The following is a 16,796-nucleotide window of genomic DNA, read 5'->3' as shown; positions in this document are numbered from 1 at the left end:
TTAACACACAGCCTGCTTCAGCACTTTAAAATTTATAGTTTCTTCCAGATCTTTACAGAAACAGAGACACTTCATATATGAAAAAGGCTATTAAAGAATTTACCCATTAAATCAAAAAACACATTCAGAATAGTATTTAATGGTTAATGAGCAGAAACAACATGTACGCCAAAGTTCGAATACCTTCAAAAATTCTGAGATGCAATCTGTTAACTGCTTGTGGCCTTGGATATTTAACTCCAGTTCATAAAACTTTGATAAAAGCTTAGACTCTCTGCCACACTGATTGCAACTGTAATAAAACAGAGTGGTAAAATTAAGATCAGAGTAGGAAAACAATCAAGTTCCATTATATCACACTCTAAAGCTATGGGAAGCATTTATTTTCCCTTGGTTTTTGTTCACGGAAATTATTTACACTATATATTAAAAATAAAAAACAGGAAGTGATTGGTGAGGCATGTAGTTCATGATTAGGAACAATTTCAAGAAGCGTTTTACGTTCACTCTCAGTGTCCTACTGGCTCCACTCTCTGTCTCTGAGCGCACAGCATAGCCATACGGTACGTGCTCAGAGCTCAACCACACAGGGCGCTGGACATCTGAACGGATTCAACTGCACTTAGCATGTCAGCTGTTAACATGTTCCCATGAAAATGAATTACACTACAAATATTACTGGCCCCATGATGGCCCACGAAAGCCATAACTTGGAACTGAACTGAACATGAGATAACATGTGAGTAACCGTCTCAGAAGACAATGCACCGTGGGAAAGCTGACACACACTTACACGGTTACATAAGCATATTCTCCACAGAACTGCTGCTGGACAATGTTCCGCACATCTGGATTCTTTTGTTTAGACAGAGTGTCTTCCAACAGAGACATAAAGAGCTTTGAAAATTCTTGGGCATCCTACAACACAAATTTGGGTTAGTAAAAAGAAAAATCGTACCTTGCTTTCCAACTTCTGATACAAAACAGTGATAAGTGAGTGAAACGTTCGCATTTTGAATTTAGCATCTTCAAATAAGGACTGAATTGGTTTGTACCCATGTATGAGTTTTCAGAAATAGGACCAAGGTAAGTGGGTAATATGCTGGACAGTTGAATAAATGCTCTAATTCAAAATAGCAAAAAGTTAATTTGGGGGAGGCGCCTGGGTGGCTCAATTGGTTAAATGACTGCCTTCAGCTCAAGTATGATCCTGGAGTCCCAGGATCGAGTCCCGCATTGGGCTCCCTTCTCAGTGAGGAGTCTGCCTCTCCTTCTGACCCTCTCCCCTCTCATGCTCTCTCTCAAATAAATAAAATCTTTAAAAAATAAAGAAAAAAGTTAATTTTTATGCCTGGGTGGCTCAGTTGGTTAAGCAGCTGCCTTCGGCTCAGGTCATGATCCCCGTATCCTGGGATCGAGTCCCACATAGGGCTCCTTGCTCAGCGGGGAGCCTGCTTCTCTCTCTGCCTGCCTGTGTGCTTGCTTTCTGACCAATAAATAAATTAAAAAAAAAATTAAAAAGCATTTTACTTCACTTCCTCCTATAAACATTCTAAAGAACGCTTAGGTACCTTTTTACATTTAAAAAAACTTAAAAGGTTCTGGGGCACCCGGGTGGCTCAGTCAGTTAAGCGTCTGGCTCTTGATTTCAGCTCAGGTCATGATCTCAGGGCCGTGGAATTTGGCCCCCGATCGGGCTCTGCTTTCAGTGGGCAGTCTGTCTGAGGATTCTCTCTCTCTCTCCTTTTCCCTCTGCCTCTCACCCCCAACTGTGCTCTCTTTCCCACAAATAAATAAATAAACCTTTAAAAAATATAGAATTTAAAGGTTCTTACCTGCTGTTGCCCTGTGTCCAAGCCCAAGGCTTTAACAAATCCCGATGGATCAATGTATCGCCTATTACTGTTTTGCAACAAGGCAAACAAATACTGAAGATGCTCACAAATTGTCTGAGGCTCATAATCTATTGAAAAAAATATGTTGTTTTTAGCAAAGTGCTACTTTTATTTAAAATATGTACTTCTTTACATGAGAACATAATTAAGCACCCTTACCTTTATAGAATATTAGTGTTTTATGATAGTTCTAAGAATTTAATAGAAACAAATTAGTAATCACATCTGTTTGGAAGTAAGGAAGCCGCCATGGCTATCCATACACATCCCCTAAAAGCAAGAGTTATATGTACATCACAACAGCAACCACGACCATAGTTTTCTAGTGTCAAATCAGCACTGAAATGTTCAGTCCAATATAAAAGCCACAGACTGTATTTACCATTCACATAATGGCTAAATATTTTAATATAATCTCGTTAATTTAAACTTGCCATGAATTAAGTAAGTGACAGGATTCAAACTGGAATGATATAATGATGCATTTTAAAATGTTAGAATTTTAGAGTGGCAAGTTTTAGTGAGTTGGGAAAGTATCTTAAATAGGAAAAGTAGATCTCAAGAGCCCCCAAAGACTTGAGCATCATCTTCTGTGCCAGTCACTACCCTGCTCTGCTCCCTGTGTTAACATGGATCAGCCAGGCCAACATCTCTCCTTCGCCAGCCCACGCAAGATTAAGTCTTGCCAGCAGAGGGCACTGGAGGGTCCAGTGGTGCCTGCAGCCAACCCTGCTGTGCAGCTTCCTGCAGCGCCTCCTGGGGCAGGGGCCACAGTAGGCCACCTCCCCTGAGGGGCCTCCTCTGGAAAAACCACCATGTGAATGACCTCTTGGGCACCCTCTCAGATGACTTAACAGAGGTTTCCGAGGCCCTGGATTTCCCTGTAGACAGTTTCAAGTTGGGGTCTCTACTGAGGAAGCAGCTTGGCACCTTCTCAGACATCTATTGAGCCCGCACAGGGCACTCTCCAGAGGTCAGGATATCAGGCGGGGAAAGGGGGTGTGGAGGGGGTGTGAAGAGTCCTCCTGGGGTGTGCATTTTTGCCCCGAGGGTAGTGGCTGTTCCCTACATCTGCTAGTCCTATAGTTTTTCAAGTCCTCTTTAATTCTTACTAACCACTCCCATTACTCTAATTTCCTATTCTTGGTGAACATTTCATAACATATATAATTGTTAAGTCACTATGTTGTACACCTGAAACTAATAGATTGTCAACTATAATTTAAAAAAATCCCTTCCAAAAAGCCTCCCAATAATACATGTATGTTTTAAAAATTAAAGTCTATCTTGTAGGATATAAAAACAATTCAGGGGGCACCTGGGTGGCTCAGTGGGTTAAGCCTCTGCCTTCAGCTCAGGTCATGGTCTCAGGCTCCTGGGATCGAGCCCCGCATCGGGCTCTCTGCTCAGCAGGGAGCCTGCTTCCCTTCCTCTCTCTCTGCCTGCCTCTCTGCCTACTTGTGATCTCTCTGTCAAATAAATAAACCAAATATTTAAGAAAAAAAAAAACAAAACAACAAAACAATTCAGGGCACCTGGCTGGCTCAGTCAGTAGGGCATATGCCCATCTCAGAGTTCAAGCCCCACAGTGGGTGCAGAGACCACTTAACAATAAAAAGGCTAAGAAGGAAGCTCCTGACCCTCCCAAAGCCAAAGCCAAAGTAAAGGCTTTGAGGCCTTTCAGCAGCGCTGAAAAGTGTCCAAAGTCACACGAAAAAAGAAGATCTGCATGTCACACACATTCCAACGACGCAAGACACAGCATCTCTGAAGGCAGCCTAAATACCCTCGAAAGAGCACCCCCAAGAGAAGCAAGCTTGATCGCTTTGCCATCAAGTTCCCCCAACTACTGAGTCAGCCATGAAGAAAACAGAAGACAACACCACACTTGTGTTCACTGTGGATGTCAAGACCAACAAACACCAGATCAAACAGGCCATGGAGAAGCTCTCGGACACTGATGTGGCCAAGGTCAACACCATGATCAGGGCTGATGCAGGTAAGGCAGCATATGCTCAGCTGGCTCCTCACTATGATGCTCTGGATGTTGCCAACATCAGGATCATCTAAACTGAGTCCAGCTGGCTAAATCGAAATACGAATTCACCATGAAAAACCCTTAAGACAGATGTATAAAACAGTAATAATTCCCTATTCTTTCTGTTCAAATTACTGTCATTTTTGTCTCCTATTTGGACTCTGAATGGTTTATCTCTTTACTACCAACTGTGACTTGCAGGAAGTCAACATTTCATTTATAAAACAAATGTAAAAATCTTACTTCCTGGGGTGCAAAGGCTTTGCAGTCCGCTGAAAGGTATTCAGCTAAGTTTACGTCTACTCCAACTCTCTTTATCTTACAGGTTAGATACTTCATACTTATTAACTCCAAGTAACTCCTCTTCTGGGACACCTGAGTGGCTTAGTTGGTTGAGGCTGCAACTCTTGATTTTGGCTCTTAGGGTCCTAAGATTGAGCCCCAAGGCTGGCTCTGCACTTAGCGTGAAGTCTGCCTGAGAGCCTTTCTCTCTCCCTGCTCTTGTATGTCCTCACTCTCAAAATCAAAAAATAATAAAATAACTTCTCCTCTGCTGTCTTTTCTTTAAAAAAAAAAAAAAAAAAAAAAAAAAAAAGATTTTAGAGAAAGTGAGAGAGACGGAACATGGGCAGGAGGGGCAGAGAATCTCAAGCTGACTTCAAGCTAAGCATGGAAACTGATGTGGGGCTTGATCTCATGAGCCTGAGATCACAACCTGAGCAAAAATCAAGAGGCAGAAGCTTAACCAACTGCACCCCTCCAGGTGCCCTGGGCTTTCCTATCTGTAAAATAAGGGAGTGACTGAACTAGAAGCAGAACCCAGGTCCCATCATGTCCAACACAAAGCATTTGCACTCCTTTTACCGTGCCTATTAAAAGAGCAGCAGAATCACTTTTCAGCCTTTTGGCTAAGATCAAGTGTAAAATAGCAGCAGAAATGCACACTCTCATCAGAGAACAGGTGAGGAACAACTTTGGTAAAATATAAAAATTCATGTGCTTAGAAATTAAAAAAAAAAAACAACAACCCACACACACACATTTTTTTTTTTTTAAGGATAATGTTAAAGCCACAATACCCAAAAGAGGCCATGACACACCATTTTACAAAACAGAAATTTAGTTTTCACTTGTTATGAAACTGTCATCTCACTGGTAAATTTATTCTTTAGCAAGATAATGCTAAAGATCAAAAAGAACCATTTTACGTTAAACATCCTTTATATATAATATTACTTTAAATACTTAATACACTATTAATCTAAATTTAAATATTCAGAACTATAAAGTTTTGGGGAAATAATCTTAAGAATTTGTAAGGGAGGGGTGGGAAAAGAAATTTTTTAAGCCCTGTGGTTTTTTTTTTAAAGTAGGCTCCAGGGGCGCCTGGGTGGCTCAGTGGGTTAAAGCCTCTGCCTTCGGCTCAGGTCATGATCCCAATGTCCTGGGATTGAGCCCCACATTGGGGTCTCTGCTCAGTGGGGAACCTGCTTCCTCCTCTCTCTCTGCCTGCCTCTCTGCCTACTTGTGATCTCTGTCAAATAAATAAATTTAAAAAAATTTAAAAAAGGTAGGCTCCATGCCCAATGGGCTAAAACTGAACAACCCCGAGATCAAGAATCACATGCTCTACCAACTGAGCCAGCCAGGTGCCCCTTGAGCACTGTGTTCTGAAGCCAAGATTACTGTTAACAAGGACCAAGACTCTAAAGCAATACCTATTGTGTGCAGGGCTGCCAGAAGATACCAGGCTTATAAATCCTCTATTCCCTCTCAGAGTCAAAGACATGAGCATGTGCCCAAACCAGATCACATAAAACACAGCACAGGATTTACAGGTGGGAGCAAGAGTCGAAGTTCCCAACTTGGAGCTCTCAGGCCTATGTAATCTCAGACATTCACTGCCCTCCAACCCCCAGCTTTGAGAACGAGAAAAATCTGGTCTGTTCCATGGAAGTTCCATCTTAAAGAGAAAGCAGCCTCTAGTAGTCCATCTCTAAATAGAAAATAGTATCAATCAGGAGTAATCAACCACATACTGTACATGAAATAAACTAAATAATTCCAGTAGGAAGTTTGAAACTGATTCTGTCTAAAAACCCTAAATGGGGGCACCTGGGTGGCTCAGTGGGTTGAGCCTCTGCCTTCGGCTCAGGTCATGAACCCAGGGTCCTGGGATCGAGCCCCACAACGGGCTCTCTGGTCAGCGGGAGGCCTGCTTCTCCCTCTCCCTGCCTCTCTGCCTACTTGTGATCTCTCTGTCTCTGAGTCAAAAAACTAATTAATTAAAAACCCTAAATGACTGTAGCTGCTATTGATGACTGATTTTGCCAAGGTTAGTGAATTGACCTTAAATTTAGAGGGTATCACTGAAGCTGGTGTTTTTGGGAATCAGGACAAAAGATTGCTTGTGGTTACAATGAAGTATTAAGTCTCCCAAGCTAGAAAAAAGAGTAATGCTGTCTGCTTTATTGACTTGATTTTTATCAAACACTACAAATTAATGGGCTACAATCACGGTGTATTACATGGAGAAACTGTAGATGTAATCTAGAAGAATAATCAAATGGATTTCCTTCACTTGAATATGAGCCATTTCAGTGCCTAAATAATAAATTACAGAAAAAAAGGAACATTCTGAATCCTGACCATGTTTAGGAAGGACCGCCTACCATGCCCAGCACATAACAAGTCCTCAGAAGTTAGTTTCCTGGGTTTGCAAAGTGTTCTTTCTAGCTGGCAACATGCTGTGAAGGGAGCCAGCCCCATACCCACCCCACTAACCTTTCTCTTCTTGGATACCATCTCCCATCATGTAGTCGTTACAGGTACTTGGACACAAGTATAGTGCTTGCCGCAGCTCCAAGTTGAGAAACCATACTTGAAGAAATGTGTTGACGTAACAAGTAGCGCCAAGGTTAGTGAGGCCCACAAATGAGTTCTACAAAAATACAAAATTTGCAATTACAAAATCAATTTCCCTTTACACAAAAAAGTACAAGAGGAATTATTTTTTAAATTTCAGATTAAAAAATCCGTTACCACCAACAACCAACATGGCATAACCACATAAGGCTCTCTTGGCCACAGGTAGGACATAATTTCATAGAAGCCCCATCTGGGTTGGGGTGGCTACAGGAGTGGAGAAGACATAGGACAGCGCATCCCTAGTCTTCTAGTCTTCTCTGGTCCCTTACATCTAAAATTAAAACGACGGGCTCCGGGCCAGATCCTTTCTGAACCTGTGTACATAGGGTATTCATTTGTTAGAGTCCTAAAACTGTCAACATTAGGACAATGACAAAGTAAAATGTCCACAAAAGTTCCTTTCCATCATATAGATCGGGGAGAAATGGAGCAGGAGGAACTGGCTACAACTTTTTCCAAAAACTGCAGGTTCCTGAACTTACAAAGAATCATTCTTTTTAATACATGAAATATCTATATAGGTATTTTGTGAACACCAGGCCTTTTTTAAAAAGACACATCAAGATTTTCTAAGCAAAAGTAAAACTACTGGTTACACATACAACATATAAAAATACAAGCCCAAGGGGTGCCTGGGTGGCTCAGTGGGTTAAGCTTCTGCCTTTGGTCCGGGTCATGATCTTAGGGTTCTGGGATCGAGCCCTGCATTGGGTTCTCTGCTCAGCAGGGAGCCTGCTTCTCCCTCTTTCTCTGCCTGCCTCTCTGCCTACTTATGATCTCTTTCTCTGTGTCAAATAAATAAATAAAATCTTATAAAATAAAAAAAACCCACACCCCCAAGAAAGCATGGTAATAATAGCACTATGGGAGCTTGTTTCCTTGATTTACCACTTCAAAGAGACTTTTTTTTTTTTTAAGATTTTATTTATTTATTTGACAGACAGAGATCACAAGTAGGCAGAGAGGCGGGCGGGGGGAGCAGGCTCCATGCTAAGCAGAAAGCCCGATGCGGGGCTCGATCCCAGGACCCTGGGATCATGACCTGAGCTGAAAGCAGAGGCTTTAACCCACTGAGCCACCTAGGCGCCCCCAAAGAGACTTTTAAAAACAAGTTCAAGGGGCGCCTTGGTGGCTCAGTGGGTTAAAGCCTCTGCCTTCGGCTCAGGTCATGATCTCAGGGTCCTGGGATTGAGCCCCGCATCAGGCTCTCTGCTCAGCAGGGAGCCTGCTTCCTTCTCTGTCTTTGCCTGCCTCTCAGCCTACTTGTGATCGTGATCTCTGTCTGTCAAATAAATAAATAAATAAATAAATAAATAAATAAATAAAATCTTTTTAAAAAAATTAAAAAAAAATAAAAACCAGTTCAAAATAAAATGCACAATATGAAAGCCAACACAGAATCAGCACTTTTTTTTTCTCCCCTGCAGAATCAGCATTTGAGCTACAACCATCCTCTGAAGGCTTGCTGGATTACACGACCACCTGATTTAAAAATTACCATTAAGAACTGCCCCAATTCAAGCAGTTTAAGTTCCACTGCTTATCCTCAAGCTGCAATGAGCTCCCGCAAACCAGTAATAGTTTCTGATTACAGATGCAAAACAAAACAACAAAAACCCAGAGGAATACCCCATAGTGTCACTTAAAAAAGGATGGCTTACCTTTTTTCTCCTCTCACAGTTGGGATCATCAATGTTATGGAAACTATTTTCATCTATTTCTCCTAACCAAATATGCTCACCAATGCCAACCAAGCAATTCGGATTTCCTTTGCAGTTTCGTCTACAAAAAAATGATTATTTGATTAAGAAATGCCATAGTTCCATAAGAAACATGTGGATTAAAACTATAATGGCATACTAGATTTCATCTATTTCTCATCTATAAAAAGAGGAGAACGGAGAAGATGAAACACCAAGTTCAATCTGTGAGGCTGTGGGAAAAAGAACTCATTTAACTGCTGAGAGAATTCAAACTGGCAGGGCTTTCAGGGAAAGGACTTTTGCAATCTCTAACAATACTACACACACAGCTTCCTTTAAACCCAAGAAATTCATTTCTTTTCCATTTTATTTATTTTTTTCAGCGTAACAGTATTCATTGTTTTTGCACAACACCCCGTGCTCCATGCAAAACGTGCCCTCCCCATTACCCACCACCTGTTCCCCCAACCTCCCACCCAAGAAATTCATTTCTAAGAATTCACCCTGAAGATACACCTCTGAGAGTGCAGACAAACCTGCACAAGTAACACCTCAGTTACTCATTACAGCACGGTTGGTAGCTGTGAAACACTGGAAAGCCGAAGGAGCCAACAGGGGACATGGTACCTCAGCCCCACGGAGTCCTAGGAGACCAGAAGAGGAAAACCACAACACAACTTCTACGGATGGATGTAGAGTCCATTTTAGGATGTATGATTAAGAGAGCAACGCGCAAAACAGTATCTATAGTATGCTATTGCTTGTGTAAGAAAGAGGGGGGAATAAGAAAATACACATGTATCTGCTCATTTGAACACAAAGAAACCAAAAGGTTAAGCCAGAGGCCAATAAAAGTGGTTACCTTCCGAACACGAGTTGGGTGAGGGTAAAAACTGGAGGGGTGTGTGACACTTTGCTGAATATCCTGTTCCGTACACTGCTGAACCAGGGAGCCTCTGAATGTGACACCGTGTACACACACACACACGTAAGGATGGGGAGGGGGACCCTAAATCCAACACAAACACATTTCAATTAAATAACACATCCACAATGAAGGGAAGGAGGGTGAGGAACGAACCCAAGGAACCTGAATGCAGTTACCAGCAAGCCTCAGGCTAAAGATAAAAGGCAGAAATACCAAATCTTAATGACTTCCTTTTCATAACAATTCTAAAAAACCACTTTCCTTATATTCTGTATTTAAACAAATAAGGAAATATATTGGGGATAAAGGAAACCAAGGTTCAGAAAGTTACAAATGAGAAAGGGAGGAAGAAGAAAATGAAGCCTGCAGTACCGGGTCAGGAGGAACAGACATAAGCCTAAACTTGTAGGTAGACTAGGGTTCCTAGATAAACCACATTAACAGTAGTTACTTGAATTTCAGATTACTAGAAATTCAGATTACTAGAATTTCAGATAAATAATAAATTTATATTAAAAAATATTTGTTGAAGGGTGCCTCCATGGCTCAGTAGGTTAAGGGTCTGCCTTCGGCTCAGGTCATGATCCTGGAGTCACATCCGGCTCCCTGTTTGCTTCTCCCTCTGCCTCTGTCCCCCTCCATGCTCCTTCTGTCTTTCTGTCTCATGAATAAATAAATAGAGTCTTAAAAACAAAACAAAAAACAAAACCATTGCTTGGGACGCCTGGGTGGCTCCATCAGTTAAGTGGCTACCTTTGGCTCAGGTCATGATCCCAGAGCATCCTGGGATCCAGTCCCACATCAGGCTCCTTGGTCAGCAGGGAGCCTGCTTCTCTCTCTGCCTGCCATTCCCCCTGCTTGTGCTCCCTCTCTCTCATTTAAAAAAAAAAAAAAAAAAAAAAAAAGGATTGTTATTGAAGGAAATAAAAGTATTTGCTGTCTAAAATTTAAATGTAATTAATGGCCTTTTATCAGCTGAGGGTGTATAAGCAATTGTGTGAACACTCCTAGCAACCAGGTCGTGATTTCTAAGTATTCCCCATTCAAAGAACCCAGGGCTCCTGGGAAAAACAGCTGATTCCATGCTGGCTGGACAGAGTACAAGATGAACATGGAACATCTATCTTGCTATGCCCCCAAAATAAGGATATACTCAAAGGATGATGGGGGACACGTTTAAAGGACAGGTTGGGGGGACTCTCTGTGGCAAAATCAGAAACAATGAGAGGCAAATTAATGATAGGATTATGATCTACTGAGTAAACAGGAACCCACAGTGAAATGGATGAATGGGGAATGGGAAAGTCCTTCCTTAGAGAAAAAAGTGAACTCTCAAAGTAGAAAAAAATTAGAAAACCAGCCATTAGGCATCCATCAGATTAATGCAAGAATCAAGCAAGCACCATCGATGGATGCTAGCAGAGGCAAGTCTGTCGAGTGGAGTGTCGGGGAGTAATGAAATATCTACATAGTCTCAAAGTATCTTAGCACAGCATGTCCATTAATTATGAAAGCAAAGACAGTAACTTTTAGTGGAGAGAGCTGGCCAACACTTAACCAAAAGATCAGTTACAGTGGTGGGTCCCTGCCGCTATGATGCAAGGAGTCACTTCTGTGACGGTCTGGCCAACGTAACAGCCTCAATCTAATCATGAGGCAGCATCACACAAACCCACCTTGATGAGCTTTCTACATTCCAAAAACATCAATGTCACAAATAAAGATTGAATGGCTCTTTCAGATTGAAAAAGACTAAAGAGACAACTGGCACACAAGCTTAGATTTTCTTTTGCCACAAAGGACATTATTAGATCTATACATTCTGAATGTTTCAGAAGCTTAGCTAAAGCTTTATGGATAGCAGCGAAAGACTGGAAACATCATCAACATCCATCAAGAACGAACTGATAGGAGGGCCTGGGTGGCTCAGTGGACTAAGTCTCTGCCTTTGGCTCAGGTCATGATCTCAGGGCCCTAGGATCAAGCCCTGAATCGTGCTCTCTGCTCAGAAGGGAGCCTGCTTCCCTTCTCTCTCTCTGCCTACTTTTGATCTCTCTGTCAAATAAATAAAATAAAGTCTTTAAAAAAAATCATTCTTCCTTTAGACAAAAATAATTTTTCTCTTCTAGAGAAAGAAGATACAAAGAAACAAGCAAAGCAAACAAAACAAAAAACAGGATTCAGAATCAGGAGAGTAGGGGCGCCTGGTTGGCTCAGTGGGTTAAAGCCTCTGTCTTCGGCTCAGGTCATGATCCCAGGGTCCTGGGATCGAGCCCCGCATCGGGCTCTCTGCTCCACAGGGAGCCTGCTTCCTCCTCTCTCTCTCTGCCTGCCTCTCTGCCTACTTGTGATCTCTGTCTGTCAAATAAATAAATAAAATATTAAAAAAAAAACAAAACAGGAGAGTAACCTAAAATCTTTTCCTTGAAGCAGGGTAAGGATTTACTAAGAAGATTCTTTTAACAAGAAAATGACAGCTAGGGACGCCTGGGTGGCTCAGTCAGTTGAGCATCTGCCTTCAACTTGGGTCATGATCTTGGGGTCCTGGGATGGAGTCCCCTGTTGGGCTCCTTGCTCAGCAGGGTGCCTGCTTCTCCCTCTACCTCTCCCAAGCTCCCCACCCCCGCCACCCCTGCTTATGCTGACAAGTAAATAAATATTAAAAAAAAAAAAAAAAATGGGCGCCTGGGTGGCTCAGTTGGTTGAGCAACTGCCTTTGGCTCAGGTCACGATCCTGGAATCCCGGGATGGAGTCCCACATGGGGCTCCCTGCTCGGCAGGGAGTCTGCTTCTCCTGCTGACCTCTCTCCTCTCATGCTCTCTCTCTCAAATAAATAAATAAGATCTTTAAAAAATAAAATTAAATTTAAAAAAAAAAATGAGGGGGCGCCCGGGTGGCTCAGTGGGTTAAAGCCTCTGCCTTCGGCTCAGGTCATGATCCCAGGGTCCTGGGATTGGACCCCACATCGAGCTCTCTGCTCAGCAGGGAGCCTGCTTCCTCCTCTCTCTCTACCTGCCTCTCTGACTACTTGTGATCTCTCTCTCAAATAAATAAAATATTAAAAAAAAAATGACAGGGGCGCCTGGGTGGCTCAGTGGGTTAAACCTCTGCCTTCAGCTCAGGTCATGATCTCGGGGTCCTGGGATCGAGCCCCGTATCGGGCTCTCTGCTTGGCAGGGAGCCTGCTTCCTCCCCTCTCTGGCTGCTGCTCTGCCTACTTGTAATCTCTCTCTCTCTCTGTAAAAAAGAAAAATAAATAAATAAATAAAAAAAATGACAGCTAGCACCACTGAACTCAGATTCCTTAGGATGGAAAAGACAGTATTGCCAGCTTGAGTAAAAACACACCTCCCAATACCAGTAAGTACTCATTCTTTCAAATCTGCTTTTTTTTTTTTTTGATTTATAAATGCATTTTAATACCTTGCTGATAAAATAGTAACATTCCATCTTTGCAATCTTGTAAGGAATACAGGAAGATACTGTAAAGGCTTTAATGTGTGTATCTATTATAACAAGGTAATCAGAACACACACATACACGCGCGCGCACACACACACATACACACACCACCTACTTTAGTGTTGCACCATACCAACTTTTCAGAAAGGCCATCTCGAAGCTCTACTGGATAGCGGAGTAAATAGCGTTCAAGGTTTAAAGACGAAGGAGTAGGGGAGAGTTGAAAAGTAGTTAAGCAGCACACATTTCAAAGCCCACTTTTAAGCACAGGACATTATAAATATTAAAAAAAAAAAGATGTGGGGAGGAGGGGGGGAAAGGCAATTCAGCATTTTCAGAAAGGGCATCAAATCTGCTTTTTGAAATGTCAAATCTCCTTTGTTCCTTCTGCTCTCGAACAGGAAAGTGCTAAGACTTTCTCACAGGATTTGGTTGTGGGGACAAGCAGCACTCTCCTATGGCTTCCACCCACACCTCATTCTCACAAGATGGTTTTGGTTTTTTTTTTTAAAGATTTTATTTATTTGAGAGAGAGAGCGCACAAGCAGGGGGAGCAGCACAGGGAGAGGGAGAAACAGGCTCCCCACCCAGCTTGCAGCCTGATGCCCATGGGACTCAATACCAAGACCCTGAGATCATGACCAGAGCCTAAGGCAGAGGCTTAACCATCTGAACCACCCAGGCGCCCCTCAGAAGATGGTTCTTGTGGAACCATTTGGATTTTACTCTCCTGTTCCCAAAAGCAAAAGAGAAACATGAAAGTAGGCTCTCTGGGGTGCCTGGCTGGCTCAGTCAGAGAAGCGTGTGACGCTTGATCTCGGGGACATGAGGCTGAGCCCCATCTTGGGCACAGAATTTACTGAAAATAAATAATTTTTAAAAACACCTTCATTTGCCTCCAGAATCAACTACATTTACCTATCTCTCTAAGCTAAACACCCTTCCTTCTCTCTCCCAGTCTCTCTCTCTGGTCATTCTGAACTTTAAAAAAAAAAAAAAAAAAAGTACTCTCTCCTTGTCCCCACTGCCCTCTACCGACCCCAAATCTTGTACACTCAACTTAGTCCAAGTTGGCTCCAGCTACAGCCTAAAAATTCCATAAAACAGGGTTTTTTTTAAACTTTGAAAAGACTTCCAAAACTGATATGAGAAGTTGAAAGCAATTTCATTAATTGCCTCTAGAGTGCTGGCATTGTTTTTTGTTTGCACACATCTTCTTAAATTAATTGCCGGCCAGGGGCGCCTGGGTGGCTCAGTGGGTTAAGCCACTGCCTTGGGCTCAAGCCCCACATCAGGCTCTCTGCTCAGTAGGGAGCCTGCTTCCTCCTCTCTCTCTGCCTGCCTCTGCCTACTTGTGATCTCTGTCTGTCAAATAAATGAATAAAATCTTAAAAAAAAAAAGATAAAAAAATAATAATAATAATAAATTAATTCCGGCCATTGCCGGCCAAATATTACTGAATTAAGTGTTTGGTCAACTAGAACACCATCACCGTGTAGATGAGATGAAGCAGGGATAAGGCACCAGCCCCAGGCAGAACCCATGCACAAAAACATTTCTAATTACAAGCTATTACTCCCAAGCCAACCTAACCAACAGAGGAGAACACCAACACAGAAGCAAGACACCCTACAGAAGAGAACCTCTCCCATTCATCACTCTCCAGTGCCCTGAATGTCACTTAATCCACAGGAGGAGTAGCCATGGCTGTCAAGTATCATTTCTCATCATGTTTGTACCAATTTTCTAGTAGCAGAAAAGTATCTCTGCACACTTATTTCTGTCAAAGTGTAAAAAGAAATCAAGAAGCCTACGTGTTCTAAGATAAAAAGCAGGCACACATGTCTGCATAGAAAGACAACCTGTTTACTGGGTAAATACCCCAGCCAGCTTGACCCATTTGTATCACCTACTTGGCCAAAGAAACTACTGCTTAGAAATCAAGTAACTCTTTTTACACATCACAAGTGTGATTTAATCTGACTGATAAAGTGATGCCACTCAGCTTCTCTGAAATAGAAACTTCTACAACTTTGTAACAAACCGTATCCTCTACCCACTCCCCACACATCTTCTTCCCAGAAATCCTTCCTTCTACCTACAGGGCCATCAGAGAACCACATCACAAAAACCAAGCCCGAAGAGCAGTCAACCTGGTTCTTCCCCTGGCTCTGGCCTACTCTCTCATCTCATTTATACTTCTACATTGGTTGGCTTAAGAAGAAAGGCTGCCTGGCTGGCTCAGTCGGCAGAGCATGAAATTCGATCTCAGGTTGTGAGTTCGAGCCCCAGACTGGGTCTAGAGATTAAAAAAAGGTGGGGGTGGGGGCCTGGATGGCTCAGTTGGTTAGGCGACAGCCTTCGGCTCAGGTCATGATCCTGGAGTCTCGGGATTGAGTCTGGCATCCGGCTCCCTGAGTCTGCTTCTCTGACCCTCTCCCCTCTCATGCTCTCTCTCACAAGTAAATAAATAAAATCTTAAAAAAAAAAAAAAAAAAAGGTTTTATGTGGCAGATGCCTACGACTGCATTATTTATTGTATGTGCCAAGTTTCCTCTCTCATCTACCCCTGCCCTATAGGCTCGTTAGGCCCTTTTTCTGAGAACAAACTTCCTCAGGTCCTGTGGTTCTAGAAAAGGACTTCAACTACCTCCATTTTGACCCTGAACTTTATAATTGATAAAATCCTTTCCATCTTCTCTCTTTATCTCAGGCAAAAGATCTCAGGAGCAAAGTATGCCCCGTGGGTCCCATTCTCTCACCCAAGGAATAAGAACTTCCCAAGGCCAGCATTCACCTTCATTGCCCACCTGCAGGTACCCAGCAATCTCTGCCTCACATTTTCCTTATATAAATCTGGAAGTATTTTTGGTATGTGGAAGACAGTCTTTGAGACCCTAGTCCCCTATCTTTCTGATGCTGACCTCACTAAAATAAATTCCTTTCCCGTTTCACCACTACTGTGTCTCTGCCTTTGGATTTTGTCAGTGGTGAGTGGCCAAGCCTGGTCTGTCTGGGAACCCTGGAGCCAGGCACTCTTGCCCCCCGCCCCCGCCCTGGCTACACTAGCAAGAGCTGCTACGATGCAGCCCCAATCTGTCACCGAAACACAAAAATCTCACAAGATCTTTCAAAGTGAGGGATGTGGGGGAAAACAACATTAGTACCTCTTAGGTACTAATTAGGTACTCTTAGGCAGGAGACACTTCTGGATGGTGTAGGACTTGGGAAACTTGGCTGTCTAGGAAGCAATCAACATGCTGATCTGCACGAGAAGCAGACACAGATGGAGGTTCCAGACACACTCCCTTGCCTACCTATGTCCCTGCCTTATCCATGACTGACTTTAAACTTCCCTGAATTTTAAAAACCAAAAAACCCTCTTGAAAAAAATTTTTTAAAGATTTTACTTATTTCACAGAGAGAGAAGGACAGCAAGAGAGGAACACAAGCAGGGGGAATGGGAGAGGGAGAAGCAGGCTTCCTGCTGAGCTGGGAGCCCAACGTGGGGCTCAGTCCCAGGACCCTGGGATCATGACCTGAGCAGAAGGCAGATGCTTAACGACTGAGCCACCCAGGCGCCCACCTCTTGAAATTTCTTAACTGAGCCGTTTTTCTTATGGCTATGCTAGTTCTGAGTTCCTATCACCCGTGTCGAGGAGTAAAAAATATGAACTAGCTTTTCTACTACCAACACTCCAAAAAAGCCACTTCAGTCTCTCTCGGGCCTTTTTTTCTTTTCTTTTCAAACTTTTTTTTTTTAAGATTTTATTTATTTATTTGACAGAGAGAGATCACAAATAGGCAGAGAGGCAGGCAGAGAGAGAGAGAGGGAAGCAG

General features: G+C 42.7%; 1 protein-coding gene across 6 annotated transcripts in view; it reads right to left on the bottom strand.

Annotated features, from left to right (window-relative positions):
* Nucleotides 1–16,796, bottom strand: part of USP48 (ubiquitin specific peptidase 48) — a 101,624-nt gene that overhangs the window by 60,375 nt on the left and 24,453 nt on the right. For 5 of the 6 annotated variants that reach the window (XM_046006720.1, XM_046006726.1, XM_046006735.1 and 2 more), the window contains exons 2-6: nt 8,523–8,643; nt 6,718–6,874; nt 1,836–1,963; nt 794–918; nt 184–292 (exon numbers count right to left, since the gene is read on the bottom strand). In XM_046006720.1, coding sequence (XP_045862676.1) covers nt 184–292; nt 794–918; nt 1,836–1,963; nt 6,718–6,874; nt 8,523–8,643 — 640 coding nt within the window. Of the gene's footprint in view, nt 1–183; nt 293–793; nt 919–1,835; nt 1,964–6,717; nt 6,877–8,522; nt 8,649–16,796 lie in introns of those variants that run through there. The other variant, XM_046006757.1, reaches the window with a different exon arrangement.

The sequence above is a fragment of the Meles meles genome, chromosome 1 (assembly GCF_922984935.1).
Source record: "Meles meles chromosome 1, mMelMel3.1 paternal haplotype, whole genome shotgun sequence".
NCBI lineage: Eukaryota > Metazoa > Chordata > Mammalia > Carnivora > Mustelidae > Meles > Meles meles.
This window is presented reverse-complemented; position numbering and strand designations above follow the sequence as displayed.